Raw genomic sequence first — 26,865 nt, forward strand, 5'->3', positions numbered from 1 at the left:
TAGTGCTTTTCTAATACTTAAAATTAGTTTCATCAGTTTGAGTTAGTTCAACCAACTTGTGACCAGAAATCTTAGATTTCCAAGATTTTTCCTGGTGCAAGTTATCGTGCTCTGGTAGTAAAAATAAAAACTATTTTAATTTCTTTTATTAAACTTGATATTAATCTTGTTTCTACTACCTAGTGCTATATAACAGAACACCTGAAATCTAAATAGACTTAAAACAACAACAACTTATTTCTTATTCTGAGGTTGGTCAGGCAGTTCCTTTGCAGGTCTCACCGGTCTTAGGTCACAGCTGCATTCACCTGGTGGGTGGCTGAGGCATGGGGCCTGTTGGGGATAGCAGCATGTTGAACCTCTCTTTCTGTGGGATACGATATCTCAAGCTTCCTCATACATGACACTTCAGGACAGTGTTCTAAAAAAGAACAAAATACGAAGCTGTAAGGCTGTGTATGTTATAAGAGTATCACTTTCCTTGTTTTCCATTTGTCGAAGCAAGTCTCAAGGCTCCCTGAGACGGTAGGGGTGGAAAAATAGATTCATGATGAGAGGAACAGTAAAGTTCTATTGCAAAGAGGCATGGATACAACCTTTAATTTTTTTGGTCTTTCTGTTCTTTAAAAAACAAAACTCTGCTTTTCATAATTGAACAGATGCCAATATAAACTTGAAAAACGTTGCTTTACTGTATAAAATGAACAGGTTGAATTAGAGTTCTTAGAAGTTCAATCTGTGAGATTGATGAAACTACAATTAAATAGAAGTATTTTCTGGGAAGAAAATAGCATTAGCTTTACTTATTCCTATACTCCTTTTGTCATTGTATGGCAACTTGAATTTTGAAGTGTATTGAAGAGGTATGTTGAACTTTGAAATTTGATTATCTATATTAACATATTACCCTTTCCTAGCCTGTTTCTATATCTGGAAAATGATAAGAATGTGCCTTGATTGGGAAGATGACAAAAATTCTGCAGATAGATCAGGGTGATGGATGCACAATAATGCAAATGTATTTGTAAGTGTGAACTGCACACTTATAAAATATGAGCTTAGTGATATACTTTTTGCTGTGTTTTACCATAATTTAAAAAATGAACCTTGAAAAGCAGTTATGAAGGTTAAGTTTAGGAACAAATATTAAACACTCAATCATGCATTTTTACTAGGTGTTAGGAAAACTTTCCCTAGAATTTACTTACTACCTTTTGCTCAGAAAAATGCATTTCTGAAATAGTGTATGCCAGTAGAATTATTTGTATATGATAAAAGGAAGGTTTGATAAGGTCCCACAAACCTTTTTAAGAAATGACTGATCTTGGTGTTAATTTGGATTTTCATGTACTCTCAGGAGATTTGTTTATATTTGATATGAGTGTGTAATTCTCTTTAGATGTTTCTCATTTTTTATCCTGTAAGGACATAATGAAGTATTTTACCCAACAGATTTATTCAGGGGATTAAATCACCACTCTGTATTAGAATACATGAACTCATTTGAGACGTGAATTGATACCTGATATTGCATGCATTTATAATTAGCAGTACAGTGTAAAAATTGATTTCATGACTTTTCTGTTGAGAAACTTGATCATTTATTTATTTAAAAGATATCTGCTATGTTCTAGTATTCTAGACCTTGGAGATAACAGCATGAAATAAAACAAACCTTGCCTCTGTGGAATTTCAATTCAAGTTGAGAATGTGAGAGAACAAACAACTAAAGTGAATAAATAGGTACTTTTATTTGGAGATAAGTAGTAGGAAGAAATAGAAAGCAGGATAAGGAATTAAGAGAGTAACATGGGTGAGAAGATCATCTTAGATAAGTGCTCAACAATGGCTTCTCTGAAGTGAAAGATTGAGCTATGGGAACAAGTGATGAAGAGCATTCCAGACATGGTAAAGAGCAAGTGCAAAGGCTGTGGGGTGGGGCCAGTCTGGGTGAATCTACTTGATGAGCAACAGCATGCAGACCAGTATGACAGCTACGGAATGAAGGCGGAGGAGTATGAGGGGAGATGAAGCTGTGGAGACAGGCAGGGGTCCTCTTTAGATTTTATTGAGACATTGACAAGGACTTTGTATTTTAAGTGTAATGAAAAACTATTAGAATTTTTTTAAAGCCCTTTATTTTGAAATAATATTAGACTTGAATGAAAATAATATAATGAGTTCACATTATACTCTTTACCCATTGTTAATGCCTTGTATTGCTGTTGATCAGCTGCTATGTCATGTCCAGCTCTTTGCGATCCCATGGACCCCATTCGTTGCTCAGACTAATGTCCATTGAGTCGGTGATGCCATCCAAACATCTCATCCTCTGTCACCCCCTTCTCCTTCACTGGAATCATCTCTTCGGGGTAGTGTGTTACCTTGAATTGTCCACTCTCCTTCTGCCATGTGGAGAAGACTGAAGAGGCAAGAGCAGAATGCAGAGACCAGTTAGGAGGCTGCTCTGCTTACAGAGTGGTTGCAGGACAATGCCTTAGAAGAGGAATTGTCTTTTAAGCAAATAGTCTCTCTGCACTCTTATTTTTAAAAACCTGGTTTAGAATTTCTACTAAGAAATTGAACAAAGCCATCCCTAAACCAAACTTCTGTACTTGGTTGTTTTTTTAAGAGGAACAAAATACTAATATATTTTAGGTCAAGAAAAGTTACTTAACTATGCATAAGCAGTTTTGATGATGAAAGAATAATTGACATAGGTGAATAAAGGACTTCTGTCACTTTCCTATATATTGAAAGTCTGTGAGTTAGCTCTCTTTGTCATTGGTTCCTTATCGTAATTTGCTAGTATCTTTTCTCTGAAAGAATGAAAGCTAGTAAATACTAAATTTCAATCAGTTAAAAAAAAATTATTTATTTATGGTTGCACTGGGTCTTCGTTGCGGGGCACAGGCTTCTTATTTCAGGGCTTCTCTCGTTGCAGAGCACAGGCTCTAGGCACGTGGGCTTTTGTTGGTCTGTGGCATGTGGAATCTTTGCAGACCAGGGATCTACTTGCATTGGCTGGTAGATTCTGCACCACCAGGGAAGTCCGTCAATCAGTTTTTAAGATACTTATATTTTGTGTGGAAAATGCTTTTTCATTGTACAGAGATTAATTACCAGTATTTTTCACTGAAGAGATATGATCTTATTTTGTGATCTGCATGGCTTATCCTTTTATTTTGTTTTTGCTTTGAATTTTAAGAATAATGGTCCACAGTTAGAAACTTTAATGAAAGCACTGTACAGATATTTTGCTAATATATTTAACCCATGTATCCATGATATGCTTTTAAAGTGTTAGCAAATAGAATCTTACCTTCTCAAAATTATACTTTTCTAGTCTTCTGTTCTGTAACATCTAATGGTCTATTACTGATTATATTCTTAAACCATTTCCTACTTTTTATTTACTATGAAATGATGAGATGGGAGGTAGAGGACTTGTTCTGGATGTTGAACCTAAAAGTTAAACACCTTTTGGTAGTGTCTGTTCTCCTTCACTGTAAAAACGAAAATGGAATATTTTTGCAGTTGAAGCCCAAGAGTTGTAGACACTTTTATTTTTGTTGTTACAGTTGAACTTTCACGCAGAACTTTATGGAATTTATTTATTTATTTTCGTTAAATAGCGAACATAATTGTAACTTTTTATGGAGATGTTGAGCGGATCATGTGAAATACTTGCACAGTTTTTGGAACACTACCTGGGAGAGACAGCATGCTCAGTTAATATCAGCTCTTACTAGGGTCTGTGAGTAGTGTTGAGATTATTTTAAATAGCTTTATTTTTTGCTCATTTTGAAGAAGTGGTCTGTGTGTGTCTTCTGTTACTCACTTAATAATTAATGCACAGCTTCTGGCTGCCCTGTACATTGTCTTGGCTAAACTGCCCACATCAGCTCCCATTTTAATCTTGAAGATATTAGATAGCGAGAAGGTAAGTTATTTAGCCAGGATTCCACAGTAAGAGGTGGGCTGGCTAGGGTTAACTTACTAAAACGTTATCTGACACTGACATGTAAAGGTCTTTTTCTTTTTAATTTTAAATTTATTTTTTTAATTGAAGGATAATTGCTTTACAGAATTGTGTTGGTCTCTGCCAAACAGCAGCACAAGTCAGCCATGGGTATACATATGTCCCCTCTCTCTTGAACCTCACTTCTGCCTCCCTCTCCATCCCACCCTTCTCAGTTGATACAGAGGCCTGCTTTGAGTTCCCTGAGTTATGCAGCAAATAAAGGTCTTTTCAGTTTGTCCTAATCACTCACTTGATAGATGTTTATATTAGATATTTTTGTGCAGAGCTGCATGATACGGATCGTGGCGTTTGGTCCACTGCCTCGCAGTGTGGGAGGACTGTGATGCAAGGTAGAAAGGGATAATTATTAGAGACTGCACATTTAGAAGAGGGAGGTGCACTGAGGGAAGCAGTTCAGTCAGGGGTGGTTTCTTGAAAATGGGGTTAACATTTAAATTCAGTAGTTTAGGAGTAGTGAGATTTGGACATGTGTAAGTAGTGAAATTTGGACATATCCATAGAGGAAACAGTAGAGAAAATGTGAGATGTTTATATAAAATAGTGGATAGTTTGTTTTAGCTACTTAGTATAGTCTGTGAATGGATGTAGGGGAAATTTAGATTGGAAGGTATATTTAGACAAAGTATGTAGAGCCTTAAAAACTTGAATAACTATTTTAAATTCATATATAATTAGTTCAGTAAGTTTGTTTTAACCAGTGTAGAGGCTTTGTTGATGTTGTTCAGTCGCTAAGTCATATCCAACTCTTTGCGACCCCATCGACTGCAGCATGCCAGGCTTCCTTGTCCTTCAAAATCTCTCAGAGTTTGCTCAGACTCATGTCCATTGAATCAGTGATGCCATCTAGCCATCTCATCCTCTGTTGCCCCCTTCTCCTCCTTCCCTCAGTCTTTCCCAGCATCAGGGTCTTTTCCAATGAGTTGGCTCATCGCATCAGATGGCCAAAGTATTGGAGTTTCAGCTTCAATGTCAGACCTTCCGATGAATATTCAGGGCTGATTTCCTTTAGGATTGACTGGTTTGATCTCCTTGCAAACCAGTCCTTGGTCCAGTCCAAGGACTCTCAAGAGTCTTCTCCAGCACCACAATTCAAAAGCATCAATTCTTCGGCACTCAGCCTTTGTTAACGGTCCACCTCTCATGTCCGTACAGACGTTGGCCTGGACCATAGCTTTGACTATACGGACCTTTGTCAGCAACATGATGTCTTTGCTTTTTAATACTCTGCCTAAGTTTGTCATAGCTTTCCTTCCGAGAAGCAAGCGTCTTTTAATTTCATGGCTGCAGTCACCATTTGCAGTGATTTTGGAGCCCAAGAAGAGAAATTCTGTCACTGTTTCTACTTTTTCCCCTTATATTTGCCATGAAGTGATGGGACCGGATGCCATGATCTTCATTTTCTGAATGTTGAACTTTAAGCCAGCTTTTTCACTCTCCTCTTTCTCCCTCATCAAGAGGCTCTTTAGTTCTTCTCTTTCTGCTATTAGAGTAAGTATCATCTGCATATCTGAGGTTGTTGGTATTTCCCCCATCATCTTGATTCCAGCTTGTGATTCATCCAGCATGGCATTTTGCATGATGTACTCTGCATGTAAGTTAAATAAGCAGGGTGACAATATACAGTAGAGGCTAGTTATATACAATTTGGGGGAAATAAATTGGAATGAGAAATTGAGACCATGATGAGATTTTACTGTTAAAAAGGAAGATGGGGGTGGGGGTGAAATCCCCCCCACCTCTTCTTACCATGTGAAATGGTAAGAAGAACACTTTATTGGGAGTATGGATATGAAATTTTAATCCTGGCCCATTCATGTTAACTGGGTGTAAAACTTTGGGGAAGACTCTTTTGAGTTCTGTGGGCGTTAGCTTCTTAATATGCAAAATGAGAATTTGTATAAAAGGTCATTAGGGCCCATAATAAGATGGTGATCTGTTATTTTTTTGTTCAAACTAGACACTGAAATTGAAAGGAGGCACTATAAATATAAACCCAGTAGCAACCAAGTTATATTTTTGCTTTTTATCCTATTATTAGTTTACTTTCACCTGTTACATTTCAAAATTAAAATTTAAAGTACTGAAAAGCAGGGGAAAGGATTAAGATATCAATTATAAATGTTAAATGTTGTTGAACAAGGTAAAGGTAGTATCATCTGAGGGAATAGAATCATTTTAAAATAAGTATCTGCCTGATGTTATGAGTGGTAATGATTAGAAGTGTGCGTATAAATATAGAATTGTTTTGAAACAGATATATTGCTCAAAATAAAGTCAACTAGTAATGCAGATAAAGCTAGAACAGCTACACACATCACTGTAAGTATATACCTCAGTTTGCCTGGTTTTAAGGGGAAGTAGAGTATAATGAAGTATTGTTTATACTTTTTAAAAAATGTCCTCAGGGACTGCAGTATTTAGGGTACTGTACAGTAGTTGGGTCTACCAGAATGCTGTGCTTGCTACTGTAAATTCTTTTAATAGGTATGTTTTTAATCCTCTGATGTTATGCTTACTGTTAAGAATTTTGTGACTTAGCATAATGTGTAGAGGCACCTCTTCCCCCAACTCTCCTGTTTTAGGTGTCAATATGAACTGCAGGAGGGTCTTAAAACTGGATGGCCTTTGATAGCAAGTTTGATATTTTGAACCATTTTCTCATATTTTCTAGTTTTCTCATGTCCTAGGTAAATTACATTTAACATGCATGCAGATCACCTAGGTATGTTGTTAAATGGCAGTTTCTGATTTGGGGTGAGCCTGAGATCCTGCTCTTGTAACAAGTTTCTAAATGATGTGGGCATTTCTTTTCTGTAGGCTACATTCAGAATATCAGATAGTTCTAGATGGTTTTGTTGAAGTTTGGCAGACTTGTGGTTTACTGCCTACATTTCTGATATGGCTGGGTTCTATCAGAAATTATATTAATAGTTTTAAAAGAAAACTTAGGACTTCTGTAAATTTAATAATACAGTTGATTGAAATAATGTTTGTCTTTTATATTCACATTTCCCTCTTCATATGTTTATGCATCTTAACTCTAGTTTTGCTTCTTTCTCATTTCTTTTTTGTTGTTGTGATTTTTGCTTTCTTTAATGTATTATTGTGTTTTGTGGATCTGGTCAGGGAACCGTTACTGTATTTTATGTTTGTATCTACATTTTATTTTGCATGCGTAACGTGGCTTTGCCTGGATGTTCTTTTTGGTAAGTTCCAAATTTATAAAGCATATTGTTTTTTGTAGTGTAAGTTACAATGTTTTTCACCTTCTTTTCTCCCACTTTTAGTAATGTGATCATGCTCATGAGTTGCTTTTAATTTTCTTTTTAAAGAGTTCTTTGATAGTTATTTTTTTCCTAACACTTTCCAGTTTTCCTTAATAGTAGTGCAGTTTGGTACTAATCTGCTTTGATTCGTTTTATAGCCTCACACTGTCAGTTGCTGGTCACTGTTAGAAGTTGCTGTTTCAAGTATTTTGGTTTTTTAAAAGAGCCTTAATCATCTAGAAATATTGTTCTAAAAGCTTGTGTTTTCATATAGCAATCATAAAAGAAGATAGTTTGTATTAAACCTAATAATTTTGTTCATGGTAAACAGTGCATTCTAATTTTGTTTTCACAGCAACAGCTTGCACAACTGCAGAAAGAAAAATCAGAGATTCTGAAAAATCTGGCGTTATATTACTTCACATTTGTAGATGTTATGGAATTTAAGGTATGTATTTTAATACATACAGTTTAACATTTCACAGATAAATTGATATTTGTTAATTGTATAAATTGTTCTGTCACTTGTGGATAATAAAGTATGTGTTTTCTGAATTTAGTAGTAGTCATATAAGTAAAAGATTAAAATAAACTTTTATTTTCAGGACCATGTTTGTGAATTGCTGAACACTATTGATGTTTGCCAAGTCTTCTTTGACATTGTACGTATAATTTTCAGAAAAATTTCTAATTCTTCTCTCTGTTTCTAGTAGTAGAACTAAGGGGATCAAATGCTTTTCTTTAGAGATAATTTATATGATTAGTATATAAAATTTCAGCACTGAATTTGACTTTATTTTTTAAGGTAAAGAGTTATACTGTATCTCTGTTTTTACTTATTTGATTGTCATTGAATATAAATCTTGTACATATTGGGAAATAGTTATTAATTTTAGTATTTTATCTTAATAGGCTCAATTTTAAAAGGTTACACAAATAATTTTTTCTCTATAAAAGGCGTACTTGATAAAATCTTTCTTAATAAGACAGTTTCTAGATATAAGAAATCAGTGAAAAACATCTCCGCTGACTTAATGGTGAACCTGTTCATTAATTTAATACTCCTTTTTTCTTGCTTAGTGAGAATTGCTTCCATGCTTATTATTATTGTGGTTTTGGCTATTCTTTTAAATTGTTAGCAGTTTGAATAGGGTGATCACAAACTCTTTTTCATCTGTAAAATTGTGTTACAAACACAAAACTATTATCTGTAACTCCCAAATTTCAGACATGTTTTTGGTGAAAGGGATTAGTTAGAATTTCAGAAATGGGGATATAATAAATAACTACAGAAAATTATTAGCTTACAGTAGCTGCCATGAAGATGCTTTTGTGTGTGCTTAAAAGTTTGTGAAATAAAAAGTTGAACTTAATGTTTTTTTTCCTTAGACTGTAAACTTTGATTTAACAAAGAACTACTTAGATTTGATCATAACATATACAACGCTAATGATACTGCTGTCTCGAATTGAAGAAAGGAAGGCAATCATTGGATTATACAACTATGCTCATGAGATGACCCACGGAGCAAGGTATACCTGCATTAAAGAAATGTGTGTGAAATTCTTAGTTTGATGGCTTACAATTCAGTGATGTTTATGTGTCTGTTCTAAGTGACCGAGAATACCCACGCCTTGGTCAGATGATTGTGGATTATGAAAACCCTTTAAAGAAAATGATGGAAGAATTTGTGCCCCATAGCAAGGTAAGAGCTGGTTTTTAGGGGTGTTTCAATAGGCATATGAGGGCTTGAGGGTGGATAGAGTGATAAACTGCTTCTAAGAAAGAAAATCTTAATGAGAGATGATTTATAGTTATGTATGGTTTTATCTAATTGTGAACCAGAGAAATGATTAATTATATCCAGAATCATGAATAGAAACTCTGGAATATATTGATCTATTGTAGTTTTTAGGTTCTCTATAGGAAATAGAGTTAGTGAAGTTTAGTATTTGAGAATGTCTACTAGATTCATATCAGACTGCTTTGTTCTAATCCCAACTCTGACAGTTACTGTGTATTATCGGGCAGGTTACTTAACCAACTTCACTGTATCTCAGTTTTCTTATCTGTAAAAATGCAGTAATAGTAATCCTACTCTATTTGGCTATTATGAGTATTAAATGAGTTATTTTGTGAAAGGTGTTTCCACACATAGTATTTGATAAATCTTAATTATGTTATTAGAATATAACCTCGTAATGAGAAAAAGTTGCAGGAGTTTGTGATAATTTTAAATGTCTATCCTTTATGATATATTAAAAAATAGTTCTTAATGAAATGATTTGGGTTTAGAGTCTTGCCATTATGGCTTCTCTGAGGGAGGGCTAGTTCCTTAGCATGTCAAGGAAGTTTATTGGTATCCTCATAAAGATAAGGAAATTGAGGACTGGAAGTGATATGATGAAGTAAGCCATTTGGCAGCAGTTGTGGCAAAACAAGGTCTAGGATTAGAATCTTGGTCCATTGTTCCCTTTGAATGATGGGAATTAGGTTTTTAATAATACAATGTTTTATATGAATCTGTGCTTTATTTTTTTGACATACAGTTGGCAATAAGAATTGTCCTTCATTTTCTTACTCCCATGAAAATTCTAAAGATGCATTTCCAGTTTAACTTCTCTGCATAGCTGTATTATACCCAGAAATTTATGTAGGTTTAATGTCTTAGAGTTAGTTGTACCATTAGCTTGAAACAGTCTATTGAAAGAGTCTAGTAGATGATACCAATTTTGAAGTAAAAGTCAGCAATGTAGATGGAAGTGTCAGGGTTTCTCAGTGCTAAGCAGATCATCACCTGTCTCTTTGATTTTATTAGTGCTTTTTCCTCAGCTGCTCATCTCTTGTTTTTTCTCTGGATCTGTTTCTAACTTTTTGCCAATCAGATATGGCTTTGCTTTTAGTTAGCCACTTCAGATTTGGCTCTTTTCCCAGTTAAATGATAAACATTTATTTTAAAGGCTATTATATCTTTATTTAGGACTTCCCTGGTGGCTCAGATGGTAAAGAATTTGCATGCAATGCAGAAGACCCAGGTTTGATCCCTGGATCGAGAAGATCTCTTGGAGAAGGGAGTGGATACCCCCTCCAGTATTCTTGCTGAGAGAATTCCATGGACCGAGGAGCCTGGTGGGCTACAGTCCACAGGATCACAAAGCGTCAGGCACAACTGAGCAACTAACACTTTCACTTTCACCTCTTACATTTAAGTTCTCCATAGCCATTAGCACATACTAGACTGTTAATAATTACTTGAGGAGAATTGTCTATTTGGATTAGACCAGTTTTTTCCTAATCTTGATTTTTCTGTTACTCTATGATATCTCAAAGCTTTGATGTTAATAGAAAGTCGCTCAGTTGTGTCTGACTCTTTGTGACCCCATGGACTGTAGCCTGCCAGACTCCTCGGTCCATGGAATTCTCCAGGCCAGAATACTGGAGTGAGTAGCCTATCCCTTCTCCAGAGGATCTTCCCAACCCAGGAATTGAATCCAGGTCTCCTGCATTGCAGGCGGGTTCTTTATGAACTGAGCTACCAGGGAAGCCCAATAGAAAGACCATCATGTATTTAGTAGGATTTGTTCAAATTAATGTAAAAAAATATTCAAAATCACTTAGTGCAATGATGAAAACAATTCCTAGGTTTTACTCCCAGAGGTTCTGGCTCAGGCAGAGCCCTGGATTTTCTTTTTCTGAACAAACTCTCCTGGCAATTTATGCATAGCCAGATTAAAGGCCCACTCTGTACAGAATTTTTAGGAAGCAGGAGTGAATAGCAAAAGAGTTAAAAGCAAGCAAGAAACAAATGAGATGAAAAATACCTTGATGATAACTTTATCATTAATAGACTAAATGGCAAATAGAAATAATTTATTAAGATAAAGTACAGTGGATCATTTTTAGAAGGCATTCTTTGAAGAAATATGAAACATGTTGAACTCTGTTAACACTTAGTCATATAACCTTAAGTACTACTTTTTCTTTCAGTGAGCACTATTAGAGTAGAAAGTGATACACAGAAGGATGATGCTAGACTCTGTACCCTTTTTAAAATAAAGATTACATGATTGCCATACATTTTCACCTTTAAGAAAGGAACATGATTTCCTGAGCTAAGCTTTAGCTGAGGAATGCAGAATCTATGTAACTTTCATGAGATTAAAAATAAAAAAAATCTAAAGCATAACTGGGACCCACCTCAAGTGTCATATGGAGCATACTTGTAATTAGGCTTTTGTTTTATGATGGTACAGTTAGAAACACACAGCATTTACAGCTGGAAATTAAATGGAAAGTAAAAAAAACCCTCATTCTTCAACTTTCTTTTTTCCTGTTTTAATTAGTCTCTTTCAGATGCACTCATTTCTCTTCAGATGGTGTATCCTCGAAGGAACCTTTCAGCTGACCAGTGGAGAAATGCCCAGTTGTTGAGTCTCATCAGTGCCCCCAGCACAATGCTTAATCCCGCACAATCCGACACTGTATGGTTCTGTACTTTCTTTTTTGAATGAAAAGAGTAAAATTGATTTACAAAAAAAAATCAATTAAGCAGCGCTGTTGCACTTTTTCGTCTAATTAGTATTAGCCTGTCAGTGAAGTTTATTGTAAAATGCTCATTATTTACGTTGTACTATTCACATTTTTCACTTTTACTTTTTTTTTTTCCCATTCACATTTTTTAAATTTCTAAATGCTGATGCTGAGTACAACTAGTAGTATGAGTTCTTTTAAGGCTTAAAAATTTGCTTTGCTTTCTTATGGTAGAAAATTTGGAAGATTCAGAAAATTAGAAGAAGAAAAAAATCACCCCAAGTCTTCCAGACTTACTGGAGAAAACCACTATTGTATTCTGTATTTCTTTTCAGTCTTTTTTCTGTATATATAAACATAGATGTTATGCATATGGAGAATAAACACACATAATTACTGACTTGGGTGAAATAGCATCCAGATACATAATTTTTTTTTTTTTAATAAAATTTTATCCTTTGAAATACTGCAAGTTCTGCAATAAACTTGGGAAATTTGGAAGTAGTTATTTACTAAATTGAAAACAATTTAGCAACCGTGTCTTTTAAAGAGAAGTTTCAGGGTGTGTGAATGTGAAAGAGGCACAGCTTTCATTGTCTTTTATGGCCCACGGGTATAAATATAGGTTATAAAACTTGCATCCAGTGTTTCAACTATGTTGTGGTGGTATTTGAACCAAGAATTAAGTAGTCAAACTTCTTAGAAGCAGGAGAAAGAGGAGTGACTCAGTGCAGAATTTTTTCCTTAAATCACAAATTTATATTTTCTTTTTTAAGATGCCTTGTGAATATCTCTCGTTGGATGCCATGGAAAAATGGATTATCTGTAAGTAAAATTGGTTAGTCTTATGATTACTCCTCAGTTTTAAGTTTCAGAGAGAAATAACCGTAACATGGATTGCTTTAATAGTAAGCACTGTGCTAATCCTTCTGTGTGCATCATCCAGTCCTTATATTGATCTGGTTAGAGTAGGTTGGTCTAGTTTATAGATGAGGAATTAAAGTTTAGTCCACACAGCAAGTAAGTGACAAAGACAAAGGACCATCAAGGCTCATGGTCTACATTATATTGCCTCTCAACAAGGCCATCAAAAGTAAATTTTTATTTTATTTTTAATGATTTTCTTGATGCTGCATTTATTCAGTTGTTTTTGTTTTTAATTTATTTTGGTACGTATAATAGACATCTTATATGTTTGCATGGGAAATAAAATTACTTGTTTGCACTCCTACAAAGTTCACAAACTACAAGAGAAATAGACACACACATACAGTATAAATGAAAATTGCTATAATTTTTTCTACTACCCCCAGGTCCACTGACAGAGGGGAGTAATTTTGAGCAGTTTGTGCTTTTTAGTTCTTATAGCTGTTTCTTAATTTATTAACATTTAGGTATTATTTGATGACTTTTTATTATACTGTTTCTAAAACTGGTGAATGACCAATTTTTCTCTTTTAGTGATTTTTGGATTGGTACTTTTTTATAAAATACATTGAAACTAAGTTAGTGGAATTATCAGAAATAAAGTAATAAGCAAAGATGAAATAAAAGCCTACATTTTAATTATTAGATTCAATATTTAAGTATTAATCTAACAATTAAATATTTAATCTAACAATTTGATTGTTACTAGGTTTCTACCCCTAAGTTGCTATCAGGGAAAAGTTTTCTAAATGAAAGTTTCTAAATACTCTCAGTTCTCTGCTTAATCTCATTATGCACTGGTGGTTTGAGGAATGCAGTTATTAGTATGAAGGAGAAAGAATTGAACACACATTGCCTGTCCTTAGCCATTTTTATTATAATTTTTACATTGATCAGGTTTGTGATCCTTATATTTTCTTCTATAATGATTGTTAAGGTTTTTATGCTTTTGTTGATTTAAAAAGACAGCTTTTGGAGTATTGATTTTGCTCAAAAGCATGGTGATTCTTGATTTTTTTATGTTTATGGATCTATGGATGAAGAACCAGTGTGATTAGTAGTTAGGTGGCCTGAGTGACATCTAATGTTAAATAGAACTATTTCTATCCAGTCTCTGCCTTGAAAGTGTTCAAAATGTCAGTTGCTTAGTCTTGTCTGACTCTTTGCAACCCCATGGACTGTAGCCCATCAGGCTCTTCTGTCTATGGAATTCTCCAGGCAAGAATACTGGAGCGGGTAGCCATTTCCTCTCCAAGGGATCTTCCCAACCCGGGATTGAATCCAGGTCTCCTGCATTGCAGGCAGATTCTTTACCATCTGAGCCACCAGGGAAGCCCAGTCCTTACCTTAAATGGGAGTAATGAATGCAAGGCTTTGTGTAATGAGCAGTGAGGTTAAGTCAGAAGGCAGAATACCCTAATGGAGGATGCCTGGGCATGGAAAGGGCAAACTAATTTGGGATAGCCACAATTGCCAAAAGTCAGGAAAGTTAACTCAGTTTTGCTGCTTTCATTTATTTGAACCTTGAGTAGAGTTAATAGAGTTACATCAAACTTTGCACTTCTCTCCCCCCGCTTTTTTTTTTTTTTAATTTTTCTCTTTTTGACACCAATTCCTGCGCTAGAACTTTCTATAAAAGATAGTCTATTTTCTTTAGAGCTTTACTGTAGATTAGTTGAAAGAGTAGCAGTATCATCTTGGAACTTATTAGATATGCATATATTGATTTTCACCCAAGGACTTCTGATGAAAAACTCTGAATGGATCCCAGCAACCTGTGATTTAATAAGCCTTCCCAGTGATTCTGATAGGAAGCTGAAGTTTAAGAATCACTGGTCTAGATTCTAGCCTGGGGCCAAGGGTTGTTGGGGCTTCCCAGGTGGTGCTGGTGGTAAAGAACCTGTCTGCTAATGCTGGAGACATAAGAGACTGGGGTTTAATCCCTGGATTGGGAAAATCCCCTGAAGGAGAGCATGGCAACCCACTCCAGTATTCTTGCCTGGAGAATCCCTTGGACAGAGGAGCCTGACGGGCTACAGTCCTCAGAGTCGCAGAGTTGAACATGACTGAAGCGAGGGTTGTTGAGGGTCTGGAATGTTGAGGATCCAGCTCTTTTGAATGTGATTTCACAGTAACTTGGGGCTTACCTGGTGGCTCAGACAGTAAGAATCTGCCTGCAATGCAGGAAACCCGGGTTCGATTCCTGGATCAGGAAGATGCCCTGAAGAAGGGAATGGCTACTCACTCCAGTATTCTTGCCTGGAGAATTCCATGGACAGAGGATCTGGCGGGCTGGAGTCCATGGGATCGTAAAGAGTCAGACAAGACTGAGTGACTAACACAGTAATTTATACAGCAACTTATCCTGGTACTCTTTTCAGGATTTGTTCTTATTCTATTGACTATACCCAGATGACTCCTCATGAAAGATCTCTTTTTAAATTGATAGTACAAAGATTTTCTCCAGCTTTCTTGTTTAGTATTGATTTTCTATCTTATTTTCCTACATTTTCATGACTGAAAAAAAATTTTTTTTTCCTGTCTTTTTGCTGAGAACCTAGTGGGGAAAGGAGGTTAATGTGTGATTTAGTTAATAGACTGTCTTCCTAATCTTGGGCTATTTTAAATTAATTTACCTTTTATTGACCTGATAGTAAATGGATATACTTTATAATATAACCTATGTCTTACATAAGTAAAGTTTACAGTGACCCATAATGATACTGGTAATGTTCTCAGAGAAACTTTTATTATCAACAGCAGTGTTATGAGTCTAAGTGTACATTGAGGTACAAGACACTAAGTGAAATCTCATTTTAGTAAAGGGATTAGAGTATCAAATATCATTGCATGAGGCAAAAATTTTCACAAAACTTCTCTTAGGGATTGTAAAAATTTCCATAAAGGTGTTTTGTTTCTTTGGTTATGTACCAGATCAGATAATTAGACTTGCATTTAGGGACCCTAAATGTGTAAAAAACATTTTAATGTATTTCAGGAATTTTTAAGGAAGTTATTAATAAATGTACATCTGTATGTATGATTCTACAATATTTGCCTACCTAAAGAGTTAGTTTGCCTCTGTAGTGGCCGTTTAAAAGGAATGTTTAATTAAGAATAAAAGATACAAGGCAAGTTAAATGTTAGTGATTGAGGAGTTTAAAGATTGAAATGACTGTTGAAAATCAGAGGGAGATCTCACAGAAAATAGAATTGGTTTTTAACTGGCCCAGCATGATACCTAGTTTATAATATGCATTGAGTACATGTTCTAGGAATGAAAGATGAGGTTTTATGGCTTCCCTCATAGCTCAGTTGGTAAAGAATCTGCCTGCAATGCAGGAGACCCCAGTTCAATTCCTGGGTCAGGAAGATACCCTGGAGAAGGGATAGGCTACTCACTCCAGTGTTCTTGGGCTTCTCTTGTGGCTCAGCTGGTAAAGAATCCACCTGCAATGCAGGAGACCTGGGTTTGCTCCCTGGGTTGGGAAGATCCCCTGGAGAAAGGAAAGGCTACCCACTCCCGGTATTCTGGCCTGGGGAATTCCATGGACAGTCCATGGGGTCGCAAAGAGTTGGACAGGACTGAGCGACTTTCACTTTCTAGGAATGAAAGATGAGGTTTTATGGCCTAGAATAGAGGGTCAGGGAAGACCTCAGTAAACATACAGGATTACACATTTTTGAAGAATTTCTAAATTAAATGACAAAAGGTAAGATACTTGAATTTATAGAATAGAGAACTGTGTAACATATTGAAAGAATATTAGCCTTTAAGGGTAACTACTTGAGGAAAAGTCTGGTTCTAATACTTTATTAGTGTGACTTTAGGCAAGTCATTGACCCTTATTTCTTCAGTTGTAGAAGAAGGATACCACTGGTCTTTCCACTCTATACGATAATCTTATGAGATAATATATGTGAAAGAACTAAATTAGTACAGACTATAATTTGCTATGAAACTGTGACATGCTATTTCATTTCCTGTAATGACTTAAAAGTAGCTTTCTTTTTCAGTTACTGTAACAACTGTAAGATAATTGTATATATGTAAATTGGTAGCTTCTGATCTCTGGTTTAAAATATCTTTTACTCGTTTGTTAAAGTCAGTTCCTTCACAACCCAGAAGTGACGTTTTTTTCCATCAGTGTAAGTTCAAAGCACTGGTTTTGCAAAGTACAGAAAATTGTTTTTGAAAAAGAGAAATATTGTTGCCATCTTGTATGTATATGTATTACTTGTCACTTAAAAGCCTCAGTTTAAGTGATTGTGTTTATGTTTCTTTACTTTTAAAAAGCTACCCTGCAACTCAAATAACCTAACTTAGGAAAACTTTCATTTTCTATTTCTTTTTCTTTTGTGTCAAGTTGGCTTCATTTTGTGCCATGGGATCCTAAATACTGATGCAACAGCACTGAACCTTTGGAAACTAGCTCTTCAAAGTAGCTCTTGCCTCTCTCTCTTTCGGGATGAAGTTTTCCACATTCATAAAGCTGCAGAAGACTTATTTGTAAACATTCGAGGGTATGTCATTTTCAATTATTTTGTCTTTTTTGGAGAAAAGTAGTGAGTGGAGTATCTGTTGAAGTTCTGAGATAGAGAAGGCTCACATTATGCAAGAAGATACGATCTGTACCAGCTTATCAGTCACACCAAGTTGTTTTTAACAATGATCCTGATATTTTTTACAGGTTACTTCACCGACTGAAATATCTAGTGTTCCTGCTGTTTCAAAATTTGTATTCTGGGAGAAAGAAGATACCTCTTTTGGGTATCATTATATGGTTTTAGACAAATATTACTGTGAAAGCACAATGTACATTTTAGGAGTTATGAAGTTTTTAGAAATGTATTTTAGAATACAGTGCATTTAAAAATATATGAATCAGTCAAAAACTACTTCATTAATTATTTATAGCCATTGCAGAAGTCAGACCACTGCAAAAAGGAAATCATGTTTCCTTATATTGAGGAAGTATTCCAAGTGACTCATTTATACTCATTCCTTGTAACACAAATAATTCTTAAATTTGGTCCCTTGGAATTTTTAATGCTTGCTTTTTTTTCCACTTTTGGTTCTGTAGCCAGTATATAAAAACAAATTCAACTCACACTTGGTAGCCTTTATAAAATCTTTTGAAATTAGGAGTATCTAAAATTTCTTGGGGTCTATTGGAGCTAAAAATATTGAATAATTGGGTTGGATTTGTCAGGTTCATGGATGTGAACTTGAGCTATATTTATTTCATATCCGATTCAGTAATGTCCTAAATGAAATTCAGATTTTAAAAATCTATTAGTTATTAAAATGTAAAGATATGTCTAGTACTGACAGTTTAAGCCAGTATACCATCTCAGATTGTAGTGTGCATATGAAGTACCCTGGGATGTGAATTAAAATCCAGGTTCCTGGGCATCACCCCTAACCTCCTAAATCCCCTGTATCTATATCTTGGAGAGGTAAAGAAATCTGCCCTTCTCTCCCACCGCCTCTCCCAAGTAGTTTATTGAGGTAAATTTACAGACAGAAAAATGCATAAATGTTAAGTGAACAACTCAACAATTTTGTGTACACCCCTGGTGACCACTTAGATCAAGATACAGAGTGTTTCCATTATCCCCAGAAAATTCTCTTGTGCCTTTCTGGTCAGTACTGCTACCCCTGGTCCATTCCTCTAGCCTTCACAGGTGGTCTCTCTCTTCATTTCTGTCACCATAAGTGATTCTGGCCTTCTCATGCAGGTAGTCTCTCAGCCATAGTGTGAGAAACAGCACCCTCTGTATTTTTCAACTCTTAGTTCACTTTTTATTTTAGATGGTGGAGTACCTGGAAATATCTTATGTTGTTGTGGGCTTTGTCATTTTCAAAGTGATTCAGATCAAAAATCCTGAAACTTATGCCTTAGCATATTGACATCCTCTCTGGGGAATTATATTTAAATATATGTAAACACTTAGAACCAGAGAGTTTCTGTATATTGAGTGAGCGTAAGGTAAATATGGTACAGATAAATTTAATGGCTTCATGAAACCAATTGTCTTTTCATTATGCCTTTTTTTTTTTCTGGCCACTCCACATGACTTGTGGGATCTTAGTTCCTAGACCAGGGATTGAACCAAGATCCACCACAGTGAAAGTACCGAGTACTCACCACTGGACCTCTTGAAATTCCTTTGTTATGCTTTTTCTGTGTTAAATTTACCGTTTAAGAATTTCTGTATTTAAGTTTTTTTTACTAAATCATGAGTGATCCAACTTAAAAAGTGAATTATAGTAATTAACAAGTCAGACCATAAGTATGAAAACTCATCATTTATACAGGTCAGTGGTTACAGAATTATGACATTTGCTTGAAGAATACACAAATCTTAGCATACTTAATTTAGAAATTGAAGTTCTTGGTATAAGTGGTTAGAAAGATAATTTTTCTTTAACATTTTAGGAATTTTGAGTTTTTATGTATTTAGTAGCCAGGAAATTAGCATATCCTTATTAGAGTTTATTTTATAGATGGCACCTTTAGACTGTCTGATGCTGGTATTCAGTGTCTTCTATTTTAAATGTTTTTTAATTTAAAAAAAATGTGCTTTCTTAAAACAATGGTGAGTAAAAATCACCCATAGGTCTATCCCTTAAAATAAGTTAAAGTAATCAAATGCTTTCCTGCTCGTTTTTCCACCACAGAATTTCTGTTCCTAGTATATGTGCCTTGAGAAATTTTTTTATGTTTATGAGGTAGCATAAAAAGCCAAAAGTAATAGCTTTGTCAGGACTTGCAGTTTTTGGAAATCACTGTTAATTATTTTAGAAGTATAATTTAGTGTCCCTATTGGAGATTTAAGAAAATAAAAGTCTGCTTTGTAAATTTAATTTTATTACTGAATTTTAATGTAATACGAGATTATTGTTTTAGGAAGAGCTGATGGGGTACTTAAGGTGCTCAAAATGATGTGGGTAGACTTCTTCCATGTATTTCCAGTTTGAGAGCCAGTTTTTCTTGTTGATAATAAGATATTTTTAATTGGCTAGTATTTGACTAACTTGTTTTTACTGCTATGGACCAAATTAAGATTAACATACTTCTATTTTTTTTTTTTTTTGGCTCATAGCTATAATAAGCGTATTAATGACATAAGAGAATGCAAAGAGGCAGCTGTGTCACATGCGTAAGTGGTTCTAACTTATCTGTGAAACTTTTAATCGAGAATTCCTTTCTTAAAGCATTGTTTTGTTGAAGTGAGTGCAGATTAATGGTGTGTAAGATGTGGCAGTAGAAGTAGGGGACTTCCAATCAATGAGAAACATGTTTATAACTCTGTAGTCATCTCGGTATTAGTATGGACAGATTTTTAATATTTTTTAAGTGTTAAGTGCTCTTAAGGAATACTATACAGAAGAATTTATTTTGGTGTCATTCATTTCTCTATTGCTCCTATGCTCTGGTACCAATACTTGGCAAGTTATGATGATTTTTGTACTACTTCATGTGCATTTCCCCCAATGGTATTTACTTTTCAAAGTATGTTAATCCCGTAACTTTCCCAATTATTAGTAAATATATTTTATTAGAAAATATAGATAACTTAAATTAGATACTAGTGTATTTAAAATGTTTGAACAACTTTTCAATTTTCTCATGAAATAATTTGGTAATTCATTAAATTGTTATATGGTGTACTTGTATAGAATATCTGTAGTAAGTCTAGGTACAGTAGAGATAACACTATCTGATCCATCAGTATATCTACAAGACAGAGGAAAGATAACAGCGCAGTCATAGGTGAAAATATAAAACTACAAGAAGTTTTAGAATTTAGGCTTAGGCTATAACATAGATATTAAGAATTTAAATCATCTTTATTTATTGCTAACTATAGTATATTATTTTCTCATGCATTTTATTTTTCACTCTAAATAAAGTGCTTATATTATTATAAAACCAGTCTCTAGTACAAATAACATGCTTTGGAGTGTGTTAGAATTCCATTCCAGGCCTGCTTATTCATATGTTAAACCCTTGGCAGATATATGGTGTCACAGCTATCTTTTATAAAAGTCTTTTTTCCCTGCATTATATAAAAGAGTTATAAGTAGTGAGCATTAGTAATTCTTATCATTCATTAACATGTGCCAGACATAGTGTTTATATCTTCTCTTGATGGTAATACTCCTTGTAGCAACCCTGTATAGTAAAATAATCAAAACATTTACCCACTTTGTTTTTAGACACTACACCAGATGAGTTTATTATTGTCAGTAAGCAGAGAGCCTGTCGTTAGATGCCGGGGTCCGGCCTCAGCAGGATCCAGGGGTACCCTCAGGATGAACGGCGTTGGCGAGAGAGAGACCAGACAGGGGGTGTGCAGCAGAGTCTGGCAAATCTTTATTTTTTACCATAGCTTTTATATTCTAAGTTAGTACATTTTTAAGGGGAAGATAGTTTAATATTACATCAGCTCTTCCTTCATGAAACCGGGGTGTTTTCTGCATACTTCTTTGTGAGAGTCTTGCACATTATCTTCTGGCCTTGGGGCCGGGCCTATTGACATTTTTTGACCTAGGTGAATGCAAAGTTGTTTTCTGTAATCTATTCTTTGTTGAACACAAAGGTCAGTCCTTTTGCAGAAATTATCAGTTAAATTTATCTAAAAGGTTTACCACACAAAGACTCTGCAGCTCCGGTGAGGCAGCCCTTGTTTAGCATTCCTGGTTAAAATTAACAATTCTAAACACTTACTTTTCTAAATCTTTAACTATAACCACTTTTAGAATAATATTTTTGTGTTCTCTAATAGGGCTTCCCCACCCCCCGAAGGGCTCTGTGCCTGTTAGGGCCTTTGTGTGATCAGGTTCTTTATGCTGTTTATGATTAAGGTGTTGTGAGCAGTCATGTGCATTAGTACGCATTTGCCAAGCTAGTACGCATTTGCCAAGCAGGCTAGAATGCCAGCAAAGGGGTCTAAATTGAAACACTCCTTTCATCCTGGATAATCTTACAGGATACCACCGTCCGGGGGACATATGATTAAAGTTCTAAGTTGATTCTGTTTGGAAAGAGATCGAGGAAGGCCTTCTACCCGTGTCACAGAAATTAGGAAGTAGTCTAATATAGCAAGCATCAGAAAGACAGAGATCATCTTTAAGGTGAGCGCCGGGGCAGCTTTTCGAAATCCCTGAAGTCCTGATCTGCCTTGCTTGTCAGGTCTTCTCATGACCTTGTCATGGGTGGGATCTCGTGTGCTGGCTCCCGGCAGTTAGAATTACACTAACATTGTAAAAGTACTGTATGTTAGATATCATGGAAGATAGATCTTGAGTCAGGTGTCATCACCCCTGTTCCTTGATGAGAGTCTGGAGCTCAAGAGAGGTAGAACCTAAGGTCACATAGGTAAAGGTTGGATTTTAGTGTGTCTTCAAAATTAATCTGTGGTGTCAGAGTTACATTTCTCGTGTTGCATGTATCTTCTCCTTAGGATTTTGGCATATAATAGATGTGGTGTTCAGTCTCTCAGTCGTGTCCAACTCTTTGTGACCCCATGGACTGCAGCACAGGCAAGCTTCCCTGTGCTTCACTAGCTCCTGGAGTTTGCTCAGACCCATGTCCATTGAGTCGATGATGCCTTCCAACCATCTCATCCTCTGTCACCCCCTTCTGCTCCTGCCCTCAATTTTTGCCAACATCAGGGTCTTTTCTAGTGAGTTGGCTCTTAGATCAAGTGGCCAAAGTACTATAGGAGCTTCAGCATCAGTCCTTCCAATGAATATTCAGGGTTGATTTCCTTTAGGATGGACTGGTTCGATCTCCGTGTAGTCCAAGGGGTTCTCAAGAGTCTTCTCCAGCACCACAGTTTGAAAGCATCGATTCTTTGGCGCTTTGCCTTCTTTATGGTCCAACTCTCATATCTGCACGTGACTACTGAAAAAACCATAGGTTTGACTATACAGACATTTGTTGGCGAAGTTATGTCTGTGCTTTTATAATATGCTGTCTAGGTTGGTCTTAGCTTTTCTTCGGAGGAGCAAGTGTCTTTTAATTTCATGGCTTCATTCACCAACTGCAGTGATTTTGGAGCCCAAGAAAATAAAGTGTGTCACTGTTTCCATTTTTTTCCCCATCTGTTTGTAGAGTGGTATTTTTTTGCAACTATCTAAAGTTTAAAACTTTTTTGGAATGATTTATATTTTGAACAGTATGAGGAGTTGGAGTATTTAGAATATTCTTTGATTTTTTGTTAATATGTGAGAGTAAATTTTTTCTAATTTGTATTTTATTTCTAAAATACCCAGTACATGAATATTTATGATTATCCGTTCCTCATCTTTCTGTTTTCGAACAGTAGCACCAAATAGATTTCATCCCAGTACCTTAATGAATATAGCTTTGATTTAGTCAGTTTTAAGTCCATAGGGTTGCAAAAGGAGTCCGACATGACCTAGTGGCTAAATAATGATATATTTAATAGCAATATACTTAATAAATGAGGATATAGATAATCAGATATTTATTAAGTTATATTTATTGATTCTACATGGGAGTGACAAAAATGTATACAATTAAAAAGTGCTTACTTTTAAGGATTTCACAGTCCATTTTATAGAGTACTAGGCTATATGGTACTTAACTAGCAGAAATTCTTTAGGATTAGACATCTCTATATTGGGAAATACTTTTTGAAGAGTTGGTCTTGAAGTTTGAGTAGCATCTTGATAGGTAGAAAGAAGTGAAAAAAGTTACCAAACAGCACAAGAGGCAAGGATAAAGACGAGATTGAAGAGTCATTTAATGACAAACACGTAGATGATATTTTTAAGGGTTTCTGTTTCCTAAGAAAACTTTGGAAGTTGACTCTGAAGTGATGTTAATTAATTGCCAGTAATAAGTTTAATAGAAACATAAACTCTAATGGTGGTTGTCTTTTCCTGTAGTGGGTCAATGCACAGAGAAAGACGCAAGTTTTTAAGGTCTGCACTGAAAGAATTGGCTACTGTCCTCTCTGATCAGCCTGGCTTGCTAGGTCCTAAGGTAAAAATTGATTTAATTCTTGATTCAAACATGCCACATTAAAATTAAAATTTTTTTTTTCTTCTCTCTGAAATTTTACTAAAATTTGAGTCAGGAACTATGTAAGAGATTTTATATTTAGCTGAGAGTGGATTTGCTAACTTGGTTCTTGTAAATCAGACCTTCTTGCATTTTCCCTCACATCTTACTTATGTGCATGCTTTTTTGATATGTGCTTTGAAGTTCCCTGTTCTCTTACTTCTGTCTTTAAGAGTTTATAGTACCAGTTTTGCCTGGGACTTTTCACTTTGAGAAAGATTTTGGATAGGTTTGTTTTTAATTTTTGCATGAGAGTAAACTGTTATTTTTTAATATCTATCAGGCACTTTTTGTTTTTATGGCATTATCCTTTGCCCGTGATGAGATTATCTGGCTACTTCGTCATGCAGATAACATGCCAAAGAAGAGTGCAGATGACTTTATAGATAAGTAAGTTAGCAACATTAAAAAAATATATTTTCTGTGTATTTGATTTATGGGCTATGGAATTTGGGGACTAAAGTAAAATTATTTTGAAAAACTTTAAGGCTTTTCATATTTGTCATATGCAGGGAATATTTAGAATATATTCTTAGGTGATGTGAATTAGGACGCACAGCCAACTTTAGCTTTGAACTAAGGCTTAAGTGTTTTCCCGCTAGTGCTCCAGGGGGTTGCAGAGGCATGTTTTTGTGCTATAGTATTTCTTACAGGATTCATGTTTCAGAATTATTTATTACATAGAAATTTGAATAATAATCCTAACGGAGTTACAGCTGTGTCATTTGTAATATATTTCTCTTATTTTAGTCCACAGTCCCTCAACAGAAGTTAGATAAATGAATCAGAGAAATAATAGCATACAGAAAAATCTTACTTTTTCCTAATACTCTAACCTTATTTATGACTTTTTAATGATGTATTTATGAGATGTCCTAATTTTATTTTTATTTTGTGTTTTCCTTTATCAATTTTTTATTCTTTGCTTTTTTTGCTTTCCATGGTTTCTTTCTGTATATGAGATAATATAAAAAAGTAGTTGACATTAAATATTTAACAATGCTTTTTCTAAGGAAAAAACTTGATGTAGCAATATCAAAGGCATTTCATATTTTCCTTGATAGTAAGTGAATTTAATTTTTGAAATGTTTTTCCTTGAATAAAAAAAGGCACATTGCTGAATTAATATTTTATATGGAAGAGCTTAGAGCACATGTAAGGAAATATGGACCTGTAATGCAGAGATATTACGTGCAGTACCTTTCTGGCTTTGATGCTGTTGTCCTCAATGAGCTTGTGCAGGTAAAAAACTCTGATACCATTCTCCCGTTTGTTTCTTATTTCCCTCCTTTCCAATAATTGTTTTGTTTGCTCAGTAAACATTTACAAAAGTAATCTTTTGTCTCATGGTGAAGTTACAAATGTAAATAAGTCATGGTCATATTTTGTCAAGGGGCTCATTATCTAGAGCAAAGAAAACATTTAGTTGTATTCCAGTGTGATGGGCGTTATGCTTAATCGTGTATAAAGCTTAAAGTGAACAGGTGCAGGGAATAATTCTTTATCTTGGTGGGTGGAGGTGTACAGTAACCAAATTATAGAAGATCTTGCAAAAGAGGAGGTTAGTCATAAATCAGATATAGTATTTAGCAAAATCACCCCGGCTTACTGTGTATGAGAAATTACTGGGGGTCACATGAAGAGGCAGAGAGAGCAAAAGAACAAGAGAGTCTTGAGAGGCCCTTGGACAGCAAGGAGATCCAACCAGTCCATCTTAGAGCACATCTCATCAGTCCTGAGTGTTCATTGGAAGGACTGATGCTGAAGCTGAAACTCCAATACTTTGGCCACCTGATGTGGAGAACTGACTCACTGCAAAAGACCCTGATGCTGGGAAAGATTGAAGGTAGGAGGAGAAGGGGATGACAGAGGATGAGATGGTTGGATGGCATCACCGACTCAGTGGACATGAGTTTGAGTAAACTGGAGTTGGTAATGGACAGAGAGGCTTGGTGTGCTGTAGTCCATGGGAGTCAGACACGACTGAGTGACTGAACTGAAGTGAATCTAAAACTATTGGTTTTCCACAGAAATAACCACACTTTGAAATCCTCATTTTCTTTCAAACCTATCTAAAAATGCAAATAAGAAAAAAGCTGTTCATGTAATTGTTTACCCTGAGTTATAAACAGCTTACAGTTTACTACCCTAGTTTATTTCTTCTTTTATCCACTAGATGGAGCTCATACGCTTCCTTTCTAGAAAGTCTAAGAGGGAATAAAAAAGCTGCTTTTATCCAAGGCAAAGTGTTATTGCTTTGTTGTAGTTATTTTTTTAAAACTTTTTATTTGATATCGTAGTGTAGCCAGTTAACATGTGGTAGTTTCAGGTGGACAGCAATACAGTTTTTTTTTTTAATAGTTATTACATACCTGATAAACCAAAGGCTACTGTGCTATCACAGTCTAAAAAGTAAATCAGACTCCTTGCTTTGTGGCATTTTGAAGTTTGCTATGACTAACTGGATATTTATTAATATACTTTACAGATTATGTTAAAGTATTAAAATTTTTAAGCCATTCCATATCTTTTTGTGTCTTATTTTAGCAATAATGAGAAAATTAATTTCTTATTTTTCTGATACAGTAATAGTAGCAGCAGCAATACTGATACTAATATTAATAATTGACGTTTATCAATAGTATATTAACAGCTCTGAGGGTAGGTATAGTGAAGAAAAGAGCCCTTATGTAACTCAATCAGTATCACACAGTTCATGAGTACAAATAACACTATTTAAATGTGTTAAATGTCTGAGCTTCTTACACCCACAAGTAAAGTATTTACATGCATAGTTTTTTAACCATTTGCTGGTGTTTAAATTTAGAACTAAGATAACTTGTTACAATCATTCATTGTAATATTGGTTAAAATGGTAACTTTTAAATTTAAATTTTAAAATTGTGGTAAAATGTATGTAACATTAAAGTTATCATTCTAACTATTTTTAATTGTACAGTATAGAATTCTGTGTATATTTACATGGTTGTACAGG

The 26,865-nt window shown here is 35.1% G+C and overlaps 1 protein-coding gene across 2 annotated transcripts in view; it reads left to right on the top strand.

Annotated features, from left to right (window-relative positions):
- Window positions 1–26,865, top strand: part of NCKAP1 (NCK associated protein 1) — a 108,272-nt gene that overhangs the window by 29,065 nt on the left and 52,342 nt on the right. For both annotated transcript variants that reach the window (XM_043894028.1, XM_043894029.1), the window contains 11 exons: window positions 7,667–7,759; window positions 7,917–7,973; window positions 8,701–8,843; window positions 8,926–9,016; window positions 11,655–11,792; window positions 12,618–12,666; window positions 17,136–17,292; window positions 19,879–19,935; window positions 23,696–23,792; window positions 24,154–24,260; window positions 24,980–25,112. In XM_043894028.1, coding sequence (XP_043749963.1) covers window positions 7,667–7,759; window positions 7,917–7,973; window positions 8,701–8,843; window positions 8,926–9,016; window positions 11,655–11,792; window positions 12,618–12,666; window positions 17,136–17,292; window positions 19,879–19,935; window positions 23,696–23,792; window positions 24,154–24,260; window positions 24,980–25,112 — 1,122 coding nt within the window. The remainder of the gene's footprint in view (window positions 1–7,666; window positions 7,760–7,916; window positions 7,974–8,700; window positions 8,844–8,925; window positions 9,017–11,654; window positions 11,793–12,617; window positions 12,667–17,135; window positions 17,293–19,878; window positions 19,936–23,695; window positions 23,793–24,153; window positions 24,261–24,979; window positions 25,113–26,865) is intronic.

This window comes from Cervus elaphus, chromosome 33 (genome assembly GCF_910594005.1).
Source record: "Cervus elaphus chromosome 33, mCerEla1.1, whole genome shotgun sequence".
In the NCBI taxonomy this organism is placed as follows: Eukaryota; Metazoa; Chordata; class Mammalia; order Artiodactyla; family Cervidae; genus Cervus; species Cervus elaphus.